The 23,184-nt window shown below is 39.7% G+C and overlaps 1 protein-coding gene across 1 annotated transcript in view; it reads left to right on the top strand.

Moving 5' to 3' along the window:
- Positions 1-240: 240 nt before the first annotated feature.
- CDC5L (cell division cycle 5 like) overlaps positions 241-23,184 on the top strand; it is a 35,764-nt gene continuing 12,820 nt past the window's right edge. Inside the window, exons 1-14 of the mRNA XM_030489586.1 lie at positions 241-411; positions 2,828-2,931; positions 4,026-4,187; positions 5,004-5,131; positions 5,982-6,081; positions 6,338-6,556; positions 7,718-7,862; positions 7,987-8,175; positions 9,818-9,966; positions 12,783-12,945; positions 14,331-14,495; positions 16,068-16,148; positions 16,500-16,745; positions 19,377-19,574. Of these exons, the coding sequence (XP_030345446.1) occupies positions 367-411; positions 2,828-2,931; positions 4,026-4,187; positions 5,004-5,131; positions 5,982-6,081; positions 6,338-6,556; positions 7,718-7,862; positions 7,987-8,175; positions 9,818-9,966; positions 12,783-12,945; positions 14,331-14,495; positions 16,068-16,148; positions 16,500-16,745; positions 19,377-19,574 (2,094 nt within the window). The 5' untranslated portion in view covers positions 241-366. The remainder of the gene's footprint in view (positions 412-2,827; positions 2,932-4,025; positions 4,188-5,003; positions 5,132-5,981; positions 6,082-6,337; positions 6,557-7,717; positions 7,863-7,986; positions 8,176-9,817; positions 9,967-12,782; positions 12,946-14,330; positions 14,496-16,067; positions 16,149-16,499; positions 16,746-19,376; positions 19,575-23,184) is intronic.

Below are 23,184 nucleotides of genomic sequence, written 5' to 3'. Positions count from 1 at the left end.
TTATTTTTTTAAAATTAAGGTGTGTTTTCTAAAGTGTAACATTTGCTTCTGTTCCTCTCCCTCCCCCGTTTGTCTGCCCCCCCCCCCCGCTGTGCGCACCTCCGGCCCGCAGGGGGGCGCTAGCGCAAAGCGCGTCCACAACACGCCATCCGAGGGGGCTCCAGCGCCGCGGAGCCTGCGCATGCACAGAGATCCAGCCGCCCCCCCCCCCCCCCCCTCCGTTTCTGTGCGCCTGCGCACAGAGCGCCGCTTCCCCGCAGAGGGCGCCTGCGCGGAGTGTCGGCGGCCTCGCTGAGGCGAGCAGTGTTCTGTTCCTTCCTCTCACCGCTTTATCTGTGCCGCACTGACAGCCCCTTCGCCGCCAAGATGCCGCGGATTATGATCAAAGGCGGTGTGTGGCGGAACACCGAGGTAGGGCTCTGCTCGCTTTAATCTCCCACCCCTCCTGGGGGCTGGGGCCTCAGCTGCTGGGGGGGGCGGCCTGTCCCGCACTAGTGCGCAGGAGCTGGTGGAGGGGTCGTGGCGCGCATGCGCTGCGCCGTCGTGTATTGGGGTGTTCTGAAACAGCGGGGAGCTGGAGGACGTTTTGGGTCCTCTCCGGGGTGGAGGGTGGGAATTTAGGTGATTAGGCGTCTGCAGGCGCATGGCTGTGGTGGGCTTGGCTCCTCAGCAGCCTGCCTGCCTGCTCACCCCCTGCTCGTCAGCTCGGTGATGTTTCTCCTGAGGGCTGCGCCTTGGGGAGGACACGCTCAGCCATGCGTGTGTCGTGTCTCTCCCCCCCCGAGGAACCGTCCCCACGGCAGCTGGAGGGCGTGCGTTGGTCGTGTTGTCCTCGGAGATGTCCCTTTTGCAAGCTGGAGTCTCTCATGTAGTGCATAGATAGGGTTCTTATTCTCTAGGGGTATGAGGCAGCTGGAATGTTTCGCCCTTCAAGACCCTGCCAGATGAGAAAATTGGCACAGCCAATTTTCGTCTGTAGTGTGTTGTGCATACAAATCTGTGTGTTGTACAAAAAGAAAAACCCACACCCTTTCTGTCACTTTTGCTGTCACATGCTTTCAAAACTGCAGTTGGTCATGAAAAGGAAAATAACATGGGAAATCAAGGATGTCAGCTTTATTAGATGCATGTTTAAAGTAAAAGGTTTTAACTGACACTAAAATGCAGAACTCCCACTGTATACTGTGAAAACTAGGCATGTACATAGATCTAAAAAGCATTGAGAAAAATAACAGATCATAGAATCACAGAATGAATTGGGTTGGAAGGGACCTTAAGGATCATCCAGTTCCAACCCTCTGCCGCAGGCCACGTTGCTCAAAACTCCATCCAGCCTGGCCTTTAGTAATGTATTGAGTGCTGTATGTCGTTTTAACCACTTGTGATGTTATCAGCTATGTGCCAAGAGGCAGCTAAATTGGGGGTCAGCAGGGGACAGGAAGAACTGTTGTGTGCTGACACCATTCTTACGATCTTCCAAAATTGACTAATTTTGGTGACTGTTATGAGATACAGCAGTGTGTTAAACACATCATTGTTTCACCAGTTTTGTGTACCAGAGATTGCTCTCTTTTGGTACTATATTATATATTTTTTAATTAACATTTTGATTATACAGACAAGACTAAAAATACAGAAAGTGGAACCAGTTGATATCAGATCATTTGTAAAATGACTGATTTCTTGCAAAAAAGTCTGCTAATGTCATCAGTATGGCTACTGTATGTTATATAACACCAAGTAAATAAAACCCCACAAACCAAAACCAAGAAGATTTATTATTATTTTTTAATAGAAATTACATTAATTGCTTCCTGTAGCAGTTCAAGCCAGAGCTCATCATCATCTTAGAGTTAAAGCTGCTGTACACCCCGAGAGATGTCTGTGCTGGGCACAGTATCTGTCCTTGATGACTAGCATCTGCATGGTACAGCTGAACAGATTCTGAATGCAACTACAAGTACTTACTGGATACAGAAGAGGAACATCTGTGCTTGACAAGGCTGCGGAATAGCTTTGATGCATTTAAAATACCACTTTCTGGCCTGTGAGGAAACCAGAAATAATGAACCCATTTATCTGGCAGGAGAGGAGACACTTGTAGATGGGGTTGACAGACAACTGATAGGGCTTCTAGCTTTTAATCAAATCTCAGTGCGCACTTTGATGCATATGGACCATCTGGCTCCCAAGCTGAATCCATTACATTTTCACTTTTTTTCCCTCGTAAGTTTATAAGCTTTGGGATCAGAACTTCTGGATGTTACATTCCGAACATTCAAGTGATTTATCTTAAGATGTTTACATGTAAAAGAGAAACTTACTATAAAGTATTATCTTTTTAACAGCATATTTCATTAACATGCTGTTAAAATTTGTATTGAAAGATGCAAAAAAGATGATGATTTTATGATATTGTTTAAAAAAAGCCACCCAGAGGTAACTGTCAGTTCTAGTTTTTTCTTCCCAAATGTTGTGTCATTACCAGACAAACACTTCGTACCTCTTTATTGCTGTCCTTCAGGGAAGACATACAGAACCTTTAAAAACTGAGCATTAGAGAGCAATGAAAGTAGTTGTTTTGGAAGATCTGTTGGGTCTGTGAAGCTGGCCATAATAATCATCGTGTGTCTTTTTCATTTAATCTTTATTAATTTCATTGCCCTTTAAAATACAAATCCTCATTCATCTTGAGAATAAAATGCGGATAAGAACTGGGTCAGCCTTTTGGAAGACAGCCACGGTGATTTTCTCTGCCTGAGCTCAGACTTTCTGTTTTGCAAGTTCTTGTGATCCATAACAGTATTTTTTTATTATGTTTTTTAAGGATGAAATTCTGAAAGCAGCTGTGATGAAATATGGCAAAAACCAGTGGTCTCGTATTGCATCGTTATTGCATAGAAAATCAGCAAAGCAGTGCAAAGCCAGATGGTAAGTGAGAAGTGCCATGTCTGGGAATGAGAGATTTATAATTAATGGGAATTGAGAAATTACCACAGTTAAATTTATGTCCACAGAGCAACAGTAGTTTTAAGATTGTTTGATTTCTGCTATTGTGGATAATTCAGATTCCTATTGCTTGAAAATAATTGAACAAAAGTAGCCAAATATTCTCTTTGCCAGTGACTGTGGTCTTATCAAACTCAGGATCACTTAAAATTGTGCACATGCTTTTTTCCCCCTCTATTTACACATTTTTAATTAGTGAGTATCACCAAGGAAGTAAAATTGTAGGATATTAGTCTCTCTTAAAGATAATTTCCCAATTTTTTATAACGATAGTTTGGCTTGAGAATAAATGTTTAGATATTGCACCATGGAATTTAATTTCATATTAAAAAAACAGAAGCGTAAAACTAATGCAGGCTATTTGAGAATTAGACTTAGTTTCTCAAGTATTGAACTGCACATACAATCACAGAATGATTTGGGTTGGAAGAGATCTTAAGGATCATTTAGTTCCAACCCCCTGCCACGGGCAGGGACACCTTCCACTAGACCAGGTTGCTCCAAGCCCCATCCAACCTGGCCTTGAACACTGCCAGGGATGGGGCAGCCACAGCTTCTCTGGGCAACCTGCGCGAGCACCTCACATATTTATTACAATACTTATATATAAAGGTAACAGCACTGGCACAGTTTGAGATTGGTAAGATGACTGTTAAAGGATCCAGACCAAACAAATCTTCCACTTACGGAACTTTTGGTTGTTGCAGTTTTTACTTTTGTTTTTTAGGATTCTGTGATTCCTTACTTTGCTAGACTAGAGATGTGGGAAGAAAAAGAGGCGATATCTGTATAAAAACTGATGGACAAATAATACATTTTAAAGTTCAAATACATATGTCATAAAAATACTTTGGAGTAATATCCTCTTGTACAGAAAAAGTTTCTATGATGTTTGCATGACAAGATTTTGAGATTTCCTTGTAGTTTTTTGGGTAGACACCGTTCTGAATTAATTCAAGACAAATCAATGGATGGCTTGGATCTGTCATCCTGATTTTTTTTTCTCTTTTTAACAGGTACGAGTGGCTAGACCCGAGCATCAAAAAGACAGAGTGGTCACGGGAAGAGGAGGAGAAACTCTTGCACCTGGCCAAGCTAATGCCAACCCAGTGGAGAACCATTGCCCCAATTATTGGGAGAACTGCTGCACAGTGTTTGGAGCACTATGAATTTCTGCTGTGAGTTACTGTTTTGCTAGAGCTGCATACCAAGAAAATTTGTGGAGTTTGTTGTAGCGGTGTGTTGTTCCCTTCTCCCATGGTGCTCAAGTATGTTGGTTTACAGCTGGCAGTCCTTTTGTAAGCAAATCCTTAAGGACCATTTCTTTTCAGTCAATGTGTCTAGCTTAAAAGAGGCAGCTTCTGGAACCTGGAGAGCAGGCTTGAACTAGGTGTAATTTTCTTGCTTCTAGTCCTTCTGGCTAGAGAAGTGTCAAGATTGATGTTTTTTATGGGCTTACATTTGAGGTCTATTTGGGTGTTTTTTGACTGCTTGATCAGCATGTGTGGGTGTGTGACAGAAGACAAAAAACAGACATAAACCACATGTTGTTGAAGTGGCTGAATGTGCAGCTGTCATCTCTGTATGCTACAAAGGGTTTCTTTAGGCTGTGAGAAGAGAAGGAAAGTGCTATTTTCCCTTGTGAGCTTGCTTAATTCTGGTGTGATTGACTGACTATAATAGATAAGGGGAAATTCTATTTTCTTTTTGTCACACTGCTTGAGGAGAGTTCTTTACTATTAGCTTTATAAATATTGTGTTTTATACAATATTTTGTTGTAATACTGCGTTGTCGTCTTCTTTCTGATTTAAAATTATGTAACTGTACCATGTTCAGGAATTTTTTCTGCAGTAGTTGTATAACAAGCTTAATGTCTGGTACATAGTGCAAGGTTACTTTTTTTGATCAGTCTTTGGGGACGTTTAAGGGATGGTTATTGTGAGCCTGGGGGAAAACAAAGAGCTGGTTGTCATACATATAAATGCATTTTTAGGGACAAAGCTGCTCAGAGAGACAATGAGGAAGAAACTGCTGATGATCCTCGGAAACTTAAACCTGGAGAAATTGATCCAAATCCAGAAACCAAACCAGCCAGGCCAGATCCTATTGACATGGATGAGGGTAAGATAGGAGTTTGTTTGCTATTTTTGACAGAAATCTGATATCTTTTTGGTTTTTCTTTTTACACAGCTTCTGTACCTTGGGTTTCTCTTGTCTTTTTTCTCTCCACCCCCAGATCATTTTTCCTTGCAGGGTTTGTCTTATTTCTGTATTTGGCCAGTCAGCTATACTTTTCCAATTTTCTTTTCGTTGGTGTGTTTTCTGCTGCTGTAGTTGTCTTCATCATCACTTATGATGACTGACTGTTCTTTGCTTAGACAACTCCTCTGCTTGTTTGTCATTCTTATTTCTGTATCTTCATCTTTTCCCATCCCATCAGGTCGTACCTCGCAGATGAATCCATGCAGAAGCACAGGAGGACTACATGACTTTTTTTTTCCCTTGCACATAGCAATGTTATAAACTAAAAAATGAACATTGCTAAAATTCCGTGAATGGACTAACAGAGGTTTTGAAGAGTCACAGGTTCACATACATAGCACTCTTGGATCTGGATGTAAATAAAATTGACAAGGTCGCTAATATAGTGCTCTCAGATGAAGATGTAATTGAAATTCTCAGTGTGGTCAGTTTGCCTGTTTATGTAGACATTTTAATTTGCTGTAGATCTTAGTTGAATAATTTTCGACATTAGGCATTTTTTTCTTGAAGTCTTTGTTTCGTCTGGCCAATGATTCAGAAAATATGTTGGAGCAACTTGGAGAGAACTAGTTCATCAGTTATTCAGAGTGCCTGTGAAAACATGGATTCATTCAGTTTTTAAAGATTGCTTTCTGATCTTAATGTCATTTTTTCCTTACTTCCATCTTTAAGTGCGAATTCATAGCTGTATTTGTCTGTACTATTTTAGATGAACTTGAAATGCTGTCCGAAGCTAGAGCTCGTCTGGCTAATACACAGGGAAAGAAGGCCAAAAGAAAAGCAAGAGAGAAGCAGCTGGAAGAAGCTAGGTAAACCTATGCTTAGTTTTATATATTGGGACTGCTTTTGTTGTCTCTGGAGCATTTACAATGCATTAAGTCAGGCACAGCCTTAAGCTGTTGCAGAATCAGACTTTTTTTGTTATTTGTGACAATAGCTTCATTCTTGTTTAAATACGTGCAGCCCTATCTCAGCAGCAACTGATTAAAGTAGTACCAGATCTTAGAATACAGGAGCCACTTATAGGTATGCACTTTAAATCACATAGTGTTACTGTTTCTATAGACGGCTTGCTGCTCTCCAGAAAAGACGAGAACTTCGGGCTGCTGGAATTGAAATCCAGAAGAAAAGAAAAAAGAAGAGAGGTGTAGATTATAATGCAGAAATTCCATTTGAAAAGAAGCCTGCCCCTGGTTTTTATGACACATCAGAGGAAAACTACCAGTCTCTGGATGCAGATTTCAGGAAGCTACGTCAGCAAGACTTGGATGGAGAATTAAGATCGTAAGTGTGTGTGTGTGTTATACTAAGGAGAGAACAGGGTATTTGAACATGCAACACCCCCCCTTCTCCCCTTATTTATATATATATGTGTGTGTGTATGTGTGTATATGTACATATACACATATGAATACATGTTAGGTCCTGAAAATATAGGTAGGAGTTGTATTTTCTGTGGGACAGATACTAGTACAGGTTGCTTTTACCTTTTTGGTCTTCTGCATTTTTTATCTTTCTAAAAGGTCTAGTTGACCTTTTTTACCATGAGAATAAAGTTCCTCATGCACACTCTTGCTCCTTAAATGGAAATCTTAGGGGTTTTTTGCTGTTCATTTTGCTTTTAGCAGTAGGTTTGCAGTCCTTTCTCCAAGTAATAACATTATTGAGATTGCTTACAGGTGTCGATTTTGGTTGTATGTAGTATTACTTTTGATGGAATTGTTCTTAAGTAGAATCTCCCGAAATGCTTGATTTCTTCCCCTCCGCAAAAAATTCAGTTGAGAAATAAAATGCCCATCTTCATCGTGAACAGCCTGTTACATGTTTAATTCTACAATTGCATTTCCCACTACTTCTGCCAACTGCTTTTTACTGGGAGAGTAGGTCCAGTACTACATATGATTTGGTTTATTAGCTTGTGATCAAATCAATTCTTTTTGTATGGCTCTTAGTTCAGAGTGTCTAGTAGGAGCTTCAGACTGAAGCTTATGGTTTCACAGGCTGACTTCATTGCTGTTTGAAGAAAATACCACTTTTATTAAATACTGAAGAAAAGCTGGTTCCTGTATCCCACAGATGATGTTTGTCTTCCCTTAGCAGCTGCTGAAGAAAAGAGACTGTTCACATCCTCTGATTCTTGCTATCTACATTCTTGGACTGACTTTTTTTTTCTTGTTCCAGTGATAGTGTTGATTGTAGCTGAAGCAACCACCTGTTGTCTAATTCCAGAATTTAGAAGCATTACACTGCCTTGTAGGTTCTGTTGCAAGATCTGCTGACCGTATTTAATCACCTCTGCTCCACAAAGTGGTTCACGCTTCCTGCAACATATTTTATTTCAGCATATCCAATTTTTGATTAGGGTACAGTGTTTTTGCTCACTGCTTGTTTGATTTACTTTCTGTTCTGAATGTTCTAAAATGATTCTGTTATCTGTAATGACAGTGAAAGGGAGGGAAGAGAGCGCAAAAAAGACAAACAACATATGAAACGGAAAAAAGAGTCGGACTTGCCTTCAGCTATTCTACAGACCAGTGGAGTGTCAGAATTTACGAAAAAAAGAAGTAAACTGGTGCTTCCAGCTCCTCAGGTAAGCTGTTCATTGATCAATAAATGGCTTAAAAGATCAGTGCCAGTCAATGAGTTCTATTTTATCAAGTGGATCTCATGGATGTATTTTATCTTACTATGGCTTGGAATTTTCTCTTTTAAAGATATCTGATACAGAACTTGAAGAAGTTGTAAAAGTAGGCCAGGCAAGTGAGATTGCACGCCAGACTGCTGAGGAATCTGGAATTACAAATTCAGCTTCCAGCACTCTTCTGTCTGAATACAGTGTGACCAACAACAACATAGCACTAAGGACTCCCAAAACTCCTGCAGCACAAGACAGGATCCTACAGGTAGAGTATAAATGTACAAAATCAGAATTGTAGAATCACAGGATGGTTTGGGTTGGAAGAGATCTTAAAGACCACCTAATTCAACCCCCCTGCCATGGGCAGGGACACCTTTCACTGGACCAGGTTGCTCAAAGCCCCATCCAGCCTGCTCTTCAACACTGCCATGGATGGGGCAGCCTGTTCCAGTGCCTCACAGTAAAGAACTTCTTCCTAATATCTAACTTAAATTTACTCTATGATCTTTTATTTTTAGCGAAGTGGTAACTGAAGTAACTGAAGGTGTAAGTACCATAGAAACATTCCTTAGGTTTTGTGTGGTACTGCAGTTTGAAGTGACATGTGATCTCCAGGACACACTAAAAAGCGTAGAAGCAGATCCATTTCTATCTGATAAACACTGTGATCTTTTTTTTTTTTTTTGTATTACATATTGTGGGCAACTTCTAGCACTAACCATTCTCCTGGTGTTTTGGATAACTTCCTCTAGTGTTGGGTTCCTCTCAGCATTGAAGATGTATATAATGTTGATGTCCTTAAAACAGTCTTTTATGTAGTTTCCTACTTACATTTTGCTGTTTGGTTTTTATCTCAGTTAACAAGAAGTAATTAACTGCAACAATACAAGAATAGTTTCCTAGCACTTTATTGGCTTAAAACCACTGAAGACAAAGGTTGTCAAAAACCTGCGAGTTACATGTGTGTTACACTGATTGTGTGAGTGTCTGTGTTCTTTCAAAAACTGGTAGCGTTGGGTAATGTTTTGCTGAATGTGGGGAAATGGCTAAATAAAATCAGTGTGGCTAGTGTGCAAAACGAACAAAACTCCACCCCAGAAAACCCACCCTGAAACAAAAAAACCCCAACCCTTTTGTTGATAATGAGCTGTATTTAGCAGTTTCATGACAGTAGAAAAGAGAAAGTTCTCGACTGTACAGATCATGGCCTAAGTCTCCATGCAGTGTTTGCAGGAGGGGTCACGTTCACCTTCAGATGGAGTAATCTGACATCATGTATGTTGCAGTATTATGTATATACACAGTTCAGCAGTTGCAGTGGTAGTCTTCTGTGAACATAATGGCTATATGCAGTAGTTTCATTATGTCAGCTCATTTTCAGTGACATAATTCTTTGTTGTAGAAGGAAAAAGAAAATAAATAATAGGGGGTTATTCCTAAAAGCCCAACTGAGTAATGGACCAAAAATCTGGATAGTGACCGTCTCTGTTGGAATATTCTCTTTGAAGTACAGCTTGGATAAACTTCGTTGATGTTGCATTTCAGAGTGCAAGTGTGCTGCTCTCTCTGAAAATTGGGATTTTTAGGATGACTTGAGTATTCAGTCACTAATAAATCTTGCAAATTTATGGAGTCTGGCAAACTGAAGGAAGCTGAAACATAAGTAACTCACTCATTTTTGCAACTCCAATCGATAACGTATTCTGCTGGAAATAAAGATTAAAATCCCTTTCAGTGGAACAGGAGGCTTTGTAAATACCAGTGTATGTGTGTTAAGAAGTGTTAAACATTTCCCACAAACTCTCACTGATATTTAAATAATTCTTCAGCTGTTGTTACTGCTGCTGAATCTATAGTGTGACAATGAAAGTCTTAGTGATGTACTGCATGTATTGTCTCTTATACAGGAAGCCCAGAATCTGATGGCTCTCACAAATGTGGATACCCCCCTGAAAGGAGGACTTAACACTCCCTTGCATGAAAGTGACTTTTCAGGGGTAACACCACAGAAACAGGTTATCCAGACTCCAAATACTGTGCTTTCCACACCCTTCAGGTAAAGCAGACTCCTTTTCTAATGGGTGCTTGGCTGGGCCCGTGTCTAGTGGAGTTGGGTGAGCAGAGTGAATTTTGATATGTGCAATAATAGGTCACGATCAGTGCTTCGAAACAAGTCTTAACTCACTTTTATTTCAGGTCCTTCTCCTTCCCTGTCTCTTGCAAGTCTAGCCACATTATTGTCTAAATTTGTACAGTGTATAGCTCACTGGAGTTTTGGTCCAAAAATGAGGCCTTCTGTGCTTTGGAGCAATATAAATTATACTGGAGTAATACAGGGGTATAAATAGTAAGATAGAGTGTCAGTCTGTATGTGGATCCTAACCTTTCCAAAGTATTACCTCTGAGTCAAAGGTGTAGGAGATCCCTTAGCCAGACCCACATTGAATTTTTGAAAAGCTGGAGTAAATATTTTGTAAGCCATATATATATATCCAAGTTAAAATATTTCTTATATTGCCAATCTAAATAGCATGAATTGCTGATTTAACTACTGGCAGTGGGTCCTGAATAAATATATATCCCACAAATGCCAAATACTGTACAACTACTACCAAATACTACACTTGGTACATTTTGTCTGACAATTTTTTTCAATGTAGGTTCTAATTTTACTTGTGTCATGCTAGTAGGAAAAGTGGAGAAAGGAGTAAAAAGGACCCTTATGGCAGCGTTTTAAAAGAAGCTTTATTTTGGTGTTTTAAAGCTGTGTGCAAAAGCCCTGCTCTTTTAATTGGATCTGCGTAAATGAATCCTTTTCTGGAGATCTGTTGGCATCGGTTCAGTGCAGACTGAAAGTAGAGTTCGGCCTGGAGTAAGCTGGCTGTTCATTTGAGTGATTTTATGTTAAAAAATGTAAAGACATTCTGATTTTGTTTGGGTGTTGGGGTTTTTTGTTTGTGGTGGGGTTTTTTTAGTTTCTGAAGTTCAGATTTGCACATGTAAATATGGTACCTATGTTATCAACTTAGCTTGCTTGCAGAAATGCTCTATCAGTGTGAAAATCCAAGACTGAGCAGAAGGAATAAAATAAATCCATTAAGTGGTAAAACATAAATAAAGGGAAGCCATAACTTATTAAGCAGGTAGAGTAGTGAAGCAGAGCCATCTGCAATATTTAATCTAAGTACACCTTTTTTTCCTATGTTGGTATGAAATTTGTCATGTTTTGTTGCAAGGTTTTTATGGAAGTTGTTGCCATGCATTAGATGTTTTTTTTTGGTTGTTGGGGTTTTTTTTCCACATCCTAGTTATAAGAATTTTCTTTCAAAGTTACTAAGTTGAAAATTGTAATAGGGTTTTAAACAATACATGGAACTGAGACAACTAGAAAAAAACAACCCACTCACTTGGAAATTGTTTCTTCTGGAAAGTCAGCGTAAAACCTTTTCTTCTAGTATAATCAACAAAGTAAATATATCTTAGAATCCTGGAATGGTTTGGGTTGGAAGAGACCTTGAGGATCATATAGTTCCAGTCCCCCTGCCATGGGCAGGGACATCTTCTGCTAGACCACGTTGCTGAAAGCCCCATCCAACCTGGTCTTGAGCACTGCCAGGAATTGGGTGTCCATAACTTCTCAGGGCAATCTGGGCCAGTGCCTCACCACCCTTGCAGTAAATCATAGTATATCCAATGAAACATTCATTTTGCTGTTTTTTTGCAGGTGTCATCCTGCAAATGTTTTTGCTTGTATTTGTTATCCTAAATGAGAGTTCATTAAAAAAGCTGTGAACAATCTCAAGCAAGAGGAAAGTATCACTTGCCTTTCACAGACATACCCAGTAAATAAGATGCTGTTGTACCCCTTAGAAGAGGACTTGTAGTGTGTGTCAGGCCATATATACAGTTGTGTTTGTCCACCATTATGACATCTTCCTTGAACTACAGAATTACAGTATCTAGTAGTGGAAATGATGAATTAAATCATCTGGTCTAGTCTGTCTCTGCCAGCGTTATTGTCTACAGTACACATACTTGTCATTGCTGTCTGAAAGCATTCACCTAAGCACAGATGAGTGCCACAATGTAGGCTTCTTTCTAAAAATGTTTCTCCATCCTGAACTTGTTTTCTTTGAGACAGTTAACAATGTCTTACTAGTTTATTATTATTGCCATCATCACCATTATGTGAAACTTCATTATAAGTTGGCAACACAAAACTTGTTAGTATATCCAAGACCATGTCTGCATGGTTTTTATGTAGTAGGTTATTTGGATAGAGAACAAAATTTCTTCCCAGTATAGAAGAAAAGCAACTGAGGCCCACAGAATCTAAGGCTTAATCTAACTTGCCTAGCCTTAAGTGCTTAAAAGTAATTACTGTAATGTAATTACTCCTTCAATAATCAGTGAAAGCAAAGAGGCATCTTCAGAGTGATTAATTGAATTGTAAGTTAGGACAGCTGCTAGGCCAGATGATTTCAGAGTGAATGACTTGCCACAGGTGGTGGGGAAATCAAAGCTTGGAATTAAATCCTGGTTACTGTATCCCAAAATAGTGCCTGGTGACTGAGTAATTTCTTCTCTCAAATGTTGCAGTGGGAGTTTGTGTTGATACAGTTCCCAAAACGTCTCTTCACATAATGGTGTGTGTAGATTTTGGATTGACAGGTCCTTGGTCACACCTTCACAGGTTTAAACATTTATTTTTTGGATTCTTCTAACTGAATGTTATAGTTTTACTACCTCCCAAGAAAAAAAATCTAGATTGAGTTTATTAATGGCATTTACGTAACTTTTTCCAGCATTCGGACTTTGGTAAGTAGAGCTCTTTAGGAAAAAAATAAATGTCTGTATCGGCATTTCCTCTAGGACACCTTCTCATGGACAAGAAGGCTTAACTCCTCGTGGAGGACTGACTCCTAAACCTGGGCTGGGTACAACTCCTGGTAGAACTCCACTACGTGATAAATTGAACATCAACCCAGAAGAGGGAATGGCAGATTACAGTGACCCATCTTACGCAAAGCAAATGGTAAGAAGCACTTAAGAAGGGAAAAAGCAAGTGTTATTTCTACCAGTTGTCTGCAGGTCTGTACTCATCATCTGATAAAATCAAATCTTTATTTGAAAGAACAGACATCTTGCCACTTAGAATGGATTTCAGTGTGCTCAGTAAAAGCACGCTCAAGCTGTTTGTCAACGAAGACATACTTAAATTTCAGTCCTACATGTATCTTTGAAGCTGAGCAAGAAATATATCTCAAGCAAAGATTCATTTTTCTTGCTATTCCATGCAGCCCTCAAATCCCTCATCATCTTGGCTTCCCAATTTGCCTATAGGACCTTTTCATCAAGTCTGTCGTGTTGACAGCATTGAGCTAAAGGAGTTTAATTTTTGCCATTAGGAGCACTTGGTTTTGAGATGTCCAGTAATCCGAGTCCCATCCAGATTCTTTCATCGCCTTTTCAACAGATGTTTCCATTCTTGGAGAGTCGGCCAGATGTTCCCTGCCAATTAGCCATGGTATAAAACGGCATATACCTAATAGGTAGCACCTTGGGAACTCCTTTTATGTGGCTGATTCTGCAGCCTTAACTGTGGCTTTGGATATCTCCCACCAGAGCTATTGACATTTTTCTTTTTGGGCTAGCTAAGGATATCCACTTAAAGTTTGTGGCATGTTCTTCTCACAAAAACAGCTCTTCAAGTTCAGAATTTCAGATTTCCTCCTAGCTTGCAGGACAAGGTTTATTTGATGTCTGTGTACTTACTTTGGTTCCATCTTAGCCTTTTTATAGTAAAAAGGCTTTTTACTGCTAGAAACAAAACTGGGGCTTCAGTTTCCATATGGATTCCACTGTTTCCCAGATTTGGTGGTGTGGCACAGTATGAAAATGAGGCAAACAATCCCCAGATTTGTGAGCAACTGCAAGGAAGAAAGTTCTCGTTAGGCTTGCAGATACCCCTGTGTCCATCATCAGTGTGGACACATTTCCACATATTTTCAGTTTCTTGAAAAGTACTTATGTGAGTCTCTGCTGTTGTACTGAAGCTGCTGTGAGGCGTGGTGAAGGTGCCGTGCTGTTGTTTTACTTGAGTGTATTTCAGCCTGTTTGAAGATTTCATTAGCTATCTTTAAGAAATCTGTCTGATGTTTTTTTTAGTATCAGAGAGTTTCTGTGATGAAAAGTGCATGAACTCTGGTATGGTGGTCTGTAGCCAGGCTGGATTTAGTAACATGCCTCTTGTCAGACTTCAAAGATCTTCTTTCTGTTGACTTTGTAGGAGACAAAGATAGCTGGATGATATTAGTTATGTATTGTTCATGTCTATTAATGGAGATGAATGGAATTTGATTGTATTGCACCTTCGTGCATGAATCCAGAAGTATTTTATCTTACTGTTTATTTCAACAGGAGAGAGAGTCTCGTGAACACCTGCGCCTTGGACTCATGGCCCTTCCTGCTCCAAAGAATGACTTTGAGATTGTTTTACCTGAAAATGCAGAAAAAGAACTGGAGGAACATGAAATAGATGAAACCTTTGTAGAAGATACTGCTGATATAGATGCCCGCAAGCAGGTGGGTGTGTGTGATGCAGGTAGTGCCTTTGATTTAAAATAAAATGTTTCTTGTATGGTTCCCATAGTTTCATACCTGTTCAGTCAAAGTGGTACAGCTTCTACAAAGTAAAATGTCCTTGTTTTTTGAGCTGACATCAGAGTGTACACACACAGACACTAAATCAGTTTTCTCTTCGAATCCTTTTCTTAATTTGTTAATGTTATGTATCATATGTCATTTGTCATTTTCTACGATGAAATCGTGAGTGTGTATGCCCCAAGTCCTGTGTTTGTCCCCCAAAAAATGAAAATAAAAGCATTTCTCTGTAGAGGCACATGCTTCATTGTAAGCACGAGAATTGTGCTATTGTACCTTTTTTTTTTCTTTTTTTTTTTTTCAGTTTCACATTATTCTCTCAAGTGAAAAGTTTCTGTTTGTGAAATGTAAGACAGGTACATACAAATTCCAGCAGCCTGGTAGCACACAGATAGAAATCTTCCATGCAGTGAATTGGTTCCTTTTGTATGACTTGTACCACAGGATTACCCAGACAGCTGAGCTGTGAATGGGTTCCTGTTGTTTTGTTTCGTTTCAGAATCAAGGAAGGCTGGATAAAGTGCTAGCTTAAATTCTGCAGGTTAAATAGCTGTACTGGCTGGTAATTAGAGATACTTTAAATTTTTATAAGAACAGTCTCTTTTCCATTTATTGCTTATCCTAATTTTTGTGATACAAACCTAGTTTTGTTATATACCTTCAAATAAATTCAAATAAATGGCTATTTTTGAGTTCATGGGGGTTTTGCCAATCACTGTGCTTGACAAGTGAACAAAATATTTAAAAAAAATTGTATGCTTTGATACCTACTAAGCATTTCCCAGAATTTAGTTCCTAGCTTGTCCTGATTGGGGAAGAACACGTTATGTACATACATATGCATGTCTTGTGCATACATACCCTCATAAAAAGTTTGAATAAATGTAGATAATTTATGTGTGTAGAATAGAGAAAAGAATTTGGGTTGTAATATCATGCAAGAGAATAGCGTCCTACCTTTCAAATGAAGGTGTGACATGGCTGGAATTAGAACATGGAAGATTTTGGTAATTGTTCCTGAAGTTTTGGGTGCCACTGCCTTTTCATGTTATTTATTGACTGAAAATTGAATGTAAGAGGAAATCTCATGTTTTTATGCTTTCACGAATATTGCTTTAGTGAATAGTTACTCTTAAGTCATCGAAGAGAGCAAACACAATCCTGGCTGCAAATTTAACAGTCTGTCTTTTCCTGGTGGATTTTGTGTCTGGAGAGTTAGAGCAGTTGTGAAACGTGAAGGAATTTGTAAAGAACAAAGTCATCTGGGCTGAAGGCTGAAAGAGAATGTGATGGCTGGAAATGACTTTTTAGGATACATCTCCTCTTAGTGTGCTCTTCCTGTTTAGAGGCAGTAAATTACAATGTCATCACATTATTTGGCTTCGTAACGTGAAGTCTTTAAGGAATCTTTGCTGTGGTAATCAATTAGTTTTTATATCACATACATCTGATTGTATTCCAGTGGCTGGATTAACATTTAGCTTGTTTGTCTAGGCTCTCCGGGAGGCAGAGCGTGCAAAAGAACTGAAGAGAATGCACAAAGCTGTTCAGAAGAATCTACCACGGCCTTCTGAAGTAAGTGGAAACAAAATTTACTTTTAAGGAAAAAAAAATAAAGGTTTTAACCATTATAGGAGAAAATACAGTCTGAGTAGATCATGAGAAAATGAAATCTCTATTTGATTATGCTGATTTCAGCATTACAGGAAACTTTCGCAGCAAAATTGTCCGAGGTATTTCATACGCACACATGAAAGCACAGTTGGGTGTTTGGGTTGCTGTATGTGTGTCACACTACAAGGGATTTTAGCATCTCTTCTGCATGGATTAGCTCATATATAAAATTCATATTCAGATGGAGCCGTGTGAATTTAATATGATCTTTGGTGTACATGATGTTTATGAGCTTCTTTTATTCCTGGGCAGGTTAATGAAACAATACTGAGACCCTTAAATGTGGAACCACCTCTAACAGACTTGCAGAAAAGTGAAGAGCTGATAAAGAAAGAGATGATTACAATGCTTCATTTTGATCTTTTACACCACCCGTTTGGAGAACAGCCTAGTGGTAAGAAGGGGAAAGGCCCAGGATTTGGAAACAACAATGCAGAACATATGGCTTACTTGGAACAAAATCCTTATGAGAAGTTCTCCAAAGAGGACCTCAAGAAGGTGAGAATTTTATGGCCTAATAACCAGTGACCTAATGTCATGGTCCTGTAATCTTGCAAAAAAAGGTGAGCCTGCACGGAATTTAAGTCGGAGATCTCCGGAGTATTGTATGAAGAGCTGTAAGGATAAGTGCAAATTCTCTTTCCTGTGATCTTCTGTTAATCTAGGCACTTAACAGAACTGATGAGGATGCTGTGTTTGTCCAGAGACATTGTCTTTTCGATACAATTTTGAAAATGTTGTGTGATTGCTTATCATTTTAGGTAGGGATAGGAGTTATAATGCCCCAACAGTTACCCAATTTACTTTGCTGTTTCTGGAAATTAATATGAAATCATTGAGACTTTAACTAACTGTGATGCCCACCTTCTGCTGCCTGTGTAGTTTGTTAATCCAGAATTACTAAGCATTTTTTTCGGTGCAAACTAAATATGACAGTGGTAGCCAGTTCATAACTTGAAGCAGCAAAACCGGTTGTTTAATTGTGCTTGTCAAGCTTGATCCAACAGATCTGTGCTAGTGCAGAGCGTGCTGGGCTATGGCAACTGATTTTAGAGCATACCTGGTTAAAAAGTGTTGAATAGGTGGAATAGGTTGTTGCTGGATGAAATGAGTAGGCTGTCTGCGCACTCAGTCCTGTTTTGCATTGTAATCCCAAATTAAATAGTAGTCCTGTACCAAGGGTTCCGGTTTGGGTTGTTCATTTATTTAAGCAGCTACAGATGTTGCCTTTTGCTGCCAAGTGACAGATGGACAGTTCAGACACACGATTCTGTGCTTAGCTCTTTCAAAGAGTTTCACCTATGAAGGTGTGCCAGTAACCTTTGACCATATGCTTACAGGAATAAAAATGAAAAGGACAAAATCACATGCCACCAAGTCATCTATTTCGTGCAGACTCCGGCTATCCGAGACTTGGGTTTTGACAATAGCTGTGGTACCTCTACACCTAAATCCCATAGTACTGTAAAGATATACAAGCAGATTTTAAATCTGCCCATATCTGATCAATGAATCGAGAGCCTAAAATGAGAAACACTGAACAGTATGTACTTTCAGTTTGCTGTTAAATGAAAAATTGTACTTGAAGATTTCTGAGAAGGAGAAGTTAAAGATGGAAAATACAGTTAGATCATGAATTTCACTGCCCTGCCAGTGTCAGATTGTTCCCTTAGGAACATTCTCTCGGTGTTTTCTCTGCTTATTTTGAAGTGCAGTGAGAATTGAGTTTTCTGTCACTTCCCTTGAGGACTATTACACAGTCCAGTAGTTTTTGTATGGAAACTTTCTTCAGAATCTCTGCCTGATGGGCAGAAGTTTTTTGCATCCTTGCTTCTGCTTGCTTTCTAACTTTCAGCATAATATTTCCTCTTTGTCTAAAATCAAATTCAAACCAGAAAGTTTTCCTATCTTCGAGATCTCATCTGGGGCTTGCCTATTTGGCTTTACTTCTTCATTTGTTTTTAGAACATCTTCCTACTAAAATCTTTTAATAAAGTGCTCCTTTCTGTTCCTGATGTGTAGGGCTCTTTTTGGAAGGATTACTAGTGGTGCTGAGCACAGTGTGCTGAGCTCTTAGAGCTGTAGAACAGTTGTAGTGCCACAAATAAATAGCCTAAAGTAGTTCCTCACAGTGTACAAGTAGAGGCTAATTGAAAGTGAACCTTTCCAAGATTCAGCTCTGTCAAGGGTGGTTAGAGAACTCCTATTTTATTAGTCTTGATCATCAAGGACAGCTAATTCATTTTCCTTTCTCCTGTATCCCTGGAATCATCTAATCTGGTGATACCTGAATTGCTTCCTGGTCAGTATACTGTTTTAAAACATACATCTGCTTGCAGTAAGATTATCTGCTGCTTGATATGGAAATTTGTGATGGACATGTAAACGCCGTTTAAAGAGACGACTTGCATTTATAACCAACGAAGTCCAGATTGGTGAAGATACTTCAGGTTTTTCGTTACAAATAAAATGGGAAGGACCTGAGTATCTCTGTAGTTTCATGGGCCAGGCTCTTTCTCAGAAATATTAAAAGCTGTGAGGACAACATGAATCTTTTCATTTCACTGTAAGTTACTTTTGTAAACTAAACTGGAAACTGTCGAATGCTCATCTCACTAGTAGTTCTTCAGCCACAAAATCTGTGTTAAAGTCAGATATTTCCAGCAGTGGAGCTTATACAGCTCCATTATGTTTGAAGTTGACTTTTCAAGTTGTGTGGAGAAGGGCAAGCAAAAGGAAATGAAAAGTAATTTTTTGTTTCATAGAACAGCTGCTTCTGTCTGTACAGCTCTCCATCCCCTCAAGATCCTTGCTTTTATCTCTTCTGCAGCAGGATGAAGGATCTAGCTGTGCCACAGGGTTCATTAGCTACAGCAGAGTGATGTCAGGTTTGGCCAAATTACATAAAATGAGGGATAGTTGTGCTGTGAGTAGCCTTCTAGCCTGGGTTTCATTTATAATCCACAGCATCTGCATTAGATTTCATAGTTAGCTTAACCTGATGGTGAGCTTTTAGTATGAAAAAAGAAACTGCCCCTGTGAATTGCACACTGAAGGACTAAAAAGAAGAGGAATTTTCCTTTATCTTGTGTATTGTAACTGCAATTTATTTCTCATAATTTCCAACAGGCACAGGATCTACTGGCACAGGAAATGGAAGTGGTAAAGCAAGGAATGGGGCATGGAGAGCTCTCAAGTGAAGCTTATAACCAAGTGTGGGAAGAATGTTACAGTCAAGTGTTATACCTGCCTGGACAGAGCCGCTACACAAGAGCTAACTTGGCCAGCAAAAAAGACAGGATAGAGTCTCTTGAAAAGAGGCTTGAGGTCAGTGTCACTTTTTTTTGCTTTTTGCACACCCTCCCCTTTTTTTTCCTAAGTTTCTCCCCATGTGTTTTCTTTCTCTTTTTCTACTTAAGAGTTACAGGTTACTTTATAAATCATTCAGGTCTTTTGGTGGGTTTTCTTTGTTGAGGAATTCTTTGAGGGAGTTCATAGATGCCCTTGAGGTGTTTAAATCACCTTTTCTCATCCTCCTCCTTTTCTTAAAATATCCCCAGAGAATTCCCACACAGTTTCTCTTTGCACTATTAGCTGTAACACAGCTCATCTCACCCACTCAATTCTCAACTGGACAGCAGGTCAGGTTCTGCTCTCTTGTAATTCCATGTCGATTTTTTGCTGTTTTCTTAATCTCCAGAATTTGTGGATCAAATACCTGATCTTTCTAGTGTCATGCTTTGTCCCTGATAGTGATCAGTCTTAAGTACTTCAGAGAAAAATGCTTAAACCCAACATCTCTGTCCCCAGACTTCTTTCACGTTCTCTTTCCAACTTCAGATTTGGTTTCTGATTGACTATTCTGTATAGGTCCAGGTAGTCCTGAATTCTTGCCAGACTGGCATCCTCTGCCAATTCCAGTGATGCCCTCCAACAGCAATGGACAATGGATGTTTGTGATCCCATTCCCCTTAATCAGGAAGTAATAATAGGCTTCCTTATGAGTGCATTTTAAACTCAAATTTTCAGTTTGCTGTTCTGTATTTGTGTAACTAATTTATTCTGCAAGTACAAAATGCCAGAGTTCAGGTAGCAACGTCTCACCAGTGTGTCCCCTTGCAGTTTGAGTCCTGTGGCAGGACACTGATACTAAGGGACCAAGAATTGACACTACATCTTTTTCTGTTGAGTTGTGGAGTAGAGCGTTTCTCCGATGTCAACGTGCTTGCATCAGTTTATTCAAAAAGCAACTGTCATAGGTCTTAACAAGGTGTTAAGGTTTGATGTTCTGGGATTGAGGGAGTTGGGTGTAGAGAAGAAATCATTTGAAGTATGGGGCACTTAAGTAGAAGGTGAACGTTCAAACCCTTTGACACTGATTTCCTTTGCCCTGTGCCCTCTCTAGAGTTCCACCCAAACACTCCACACAAAACACACAAATACATGATTTTCATGATAAAAAATAAAGTAGTTTTAAATGGTTTCTTCCCACAGAATGTGTTTGTTCAGACTTGCAGGAAGTCATATTAACAGTTTTCCAAAATACCATTTTAGCCCAAAAGCCTCTCTAAATTATGCAGCATCAGATTATTATATATATAAAATATAAACACCTTACGAATTCCATGGTAAAAGGAAACTTTAAAAAAAGGTTACTCTGTATTTGACATCAACATAGCTACTGTTGCTAGAAGAAAAACTCAAACAGCTACTACCACAGAAATGATAGGCCAGAAACGCTGAATTTTCATTTGATTCATACACGTGAAATAAAGCGTGAATGTGTGTTTTGTAAAGTCTGTCTATTAACAATGTCGTCCAGGTACAGACTCCACCACTGTTAGTCACCCACTCGGGCCAGGAGAGGTTCACCTGCAGGTAGCCCAGTAGCTGGGGGTTTTAGCCTTGATGCCGGAGCACTTGTGTTGCTTCTGCTCCCCAGCAGAGAGCACCATTGCCCTGCCCAACGCTGCCCGCTGCTTGAATGGTCTGCGCTGCTTTACTCTCGTCTCACCAACCCAGTGTCTGAGCGCAGCAGCAGCCAGCCTGCACGGCAGCAGGGGTTGTTCTGGCACCACGCCAGCGATCGGAGGGCTGCACCTCATTTGTGTACAAATGCTTTTTGAAATTTAAATGTCTTACGCCCAAAACTGCATTAGAAGTGCGTTATTAAAGTTGCAAAGTCAAATAGTCAAAGTTAGGGAATGCACAAACAGCCTTAATTTGCCTATGCACATGCATTATGAGACAGTCTTTAATTTCATAATTACAGCCTAGTTTTTCCACAGACTCATTTACTGCACAGGGTGGAGGGTATTTGCTTAGTGAGTAGCTATTGAATATTTTGTTTTCTCTTTATTGTTCAGTGTGTGGCCCTGTGCCTTTGCGCTGCACACTATTTCTGCAGTCTAAAGTGGTTATTTCTGTGTGGGCTTTCTTGTGCTGTGGATTTCTGTTCATCTCCTCCCAATATTTCAATGAATAGCTGGTAGTGTTGTGTTTGTTAAGGATATTGAAAAAAAGAAAGTAAGTTGAAGTCATCCATTTGTCAAACTCCTGTTGCGTTTGTTCACTCTGTAAGTGCTTGTTGCTCTGTAGTCACAAGATGGTCACCCAGGAATCAAAATACAAATCAGAGGTCTTACCAAGATAAAAAATAGGGTTTCATTCACTATTAACATTGTATGGGACTCCATGGAAGACAATTAAGAAAATCCAGCTAACTGTGCTGCAGTCAGGAGACGCTGTGTCTCACTAATGTAGCTACATCTCTTTAGATTAGCTGGGAGCTTGGTGTGCTGCTAGACCAGGCTAATTGCTTGTTGCACATACTGTAAAGTGAGAGAAGCAGCTTGTGTATGTGTTCAATATACCGCACTCCAATTCAGTCAGGCACCCAGGGCGAGCAGAGCTGGCTGTGCCCCACAGCTGCAGGTGCGCTGGAAGCACTGCGCTGCCTTTCACAACTTGCTGTTTGTCGAGTGCAGGTGGACTCTGCGAAGTTAAATTTGAGCTGAAAATCTCTCCCAAGTGTGTGCAAAATGGAGTGTAGTGCAGCTCTGTTGCAGACCTATTTAGAAGGCCCTTCCTAAAATCAAGATATACAGTTTTGTAATTATAGGTCAGCAGCTGGATCGTTTTTTAAATAATAAATAAAAAGCATAGCAGTTTAATGAAGAAATGAATATACAATGAGACGAGCACAGCAATTATTTTTTTTCCTAACCCATTCTCAGCAATGGCAAAACCCACCTTCATTTTAATGTTTTTCCAAAGAAAATTGAAAGCAATATCAGTTGAAATAGATATTTTAATGGGAAGTATCAGACAACCTTAATGAAAAACAGGAATATTAGCTCAGCTTTCAATACCCCAAGATACTTGCTTGTACTCTTAACTTCCTTTGAGAGAAGAGCAGAAACTGTAATATAGAGTTTGCCAGCAACAGGAACTGATGTTGGTCAGCTTTTGGGGCTGCTTCTTCCCTTTCATATTGTACTAAGATCATTAGGAAAAAAACATGACAGTTTAGTGACATTTGCTGGAGACAGCTGCACATTGAGTAGTCACTGTCTAATAATTCCATATGGGACTGCTAACACCTTGCAGATCCTGTGCTAAAAAGCAAGCTATTTCTAGTGCTATCTGCATTGCTCAGACATTTCTGTGTGGATTGATGGTGTGGACAAACAGTCGTCTCTCTCTCTAATTGGCCTGTTTTCACTGCCTGAGTGATTTAGTGGTGGCAGCCTTGTATATGTTGACATGACATTTATCTTTCTGAAATTGATGGTGATATCACAAACAGATTTGTGCTGTTACTGATGAACTTGAGGAGGCAAAGTGAAGCAGTTGTGGATAGCTTCTGTTTGGCTAGATATCCTGTTCAAGATTCAGAGGCAGTAATGCACAACTCGGCAATAGTTTTAATACTGGA

This window comes from Strigops habroptila, chromosome 6 (assembly GCF_004027225.2).
Source record: "Strigops habroptila isolate Jane chromosome 6, bStrHab1.2.pri, whole genome shotgun sequence".
Taxonomy (NCBI): Eukaryota; Metazoa; Chordata; class Aves; order Psittaciformes; family Psittacidae; genus Strigops; species Strigops habroptila.
The sequence above is the reverse complement of the archived record's forward strand: the minus strand, read 5'-3'. Positions and strand labels throughout refer to the sequence as shown.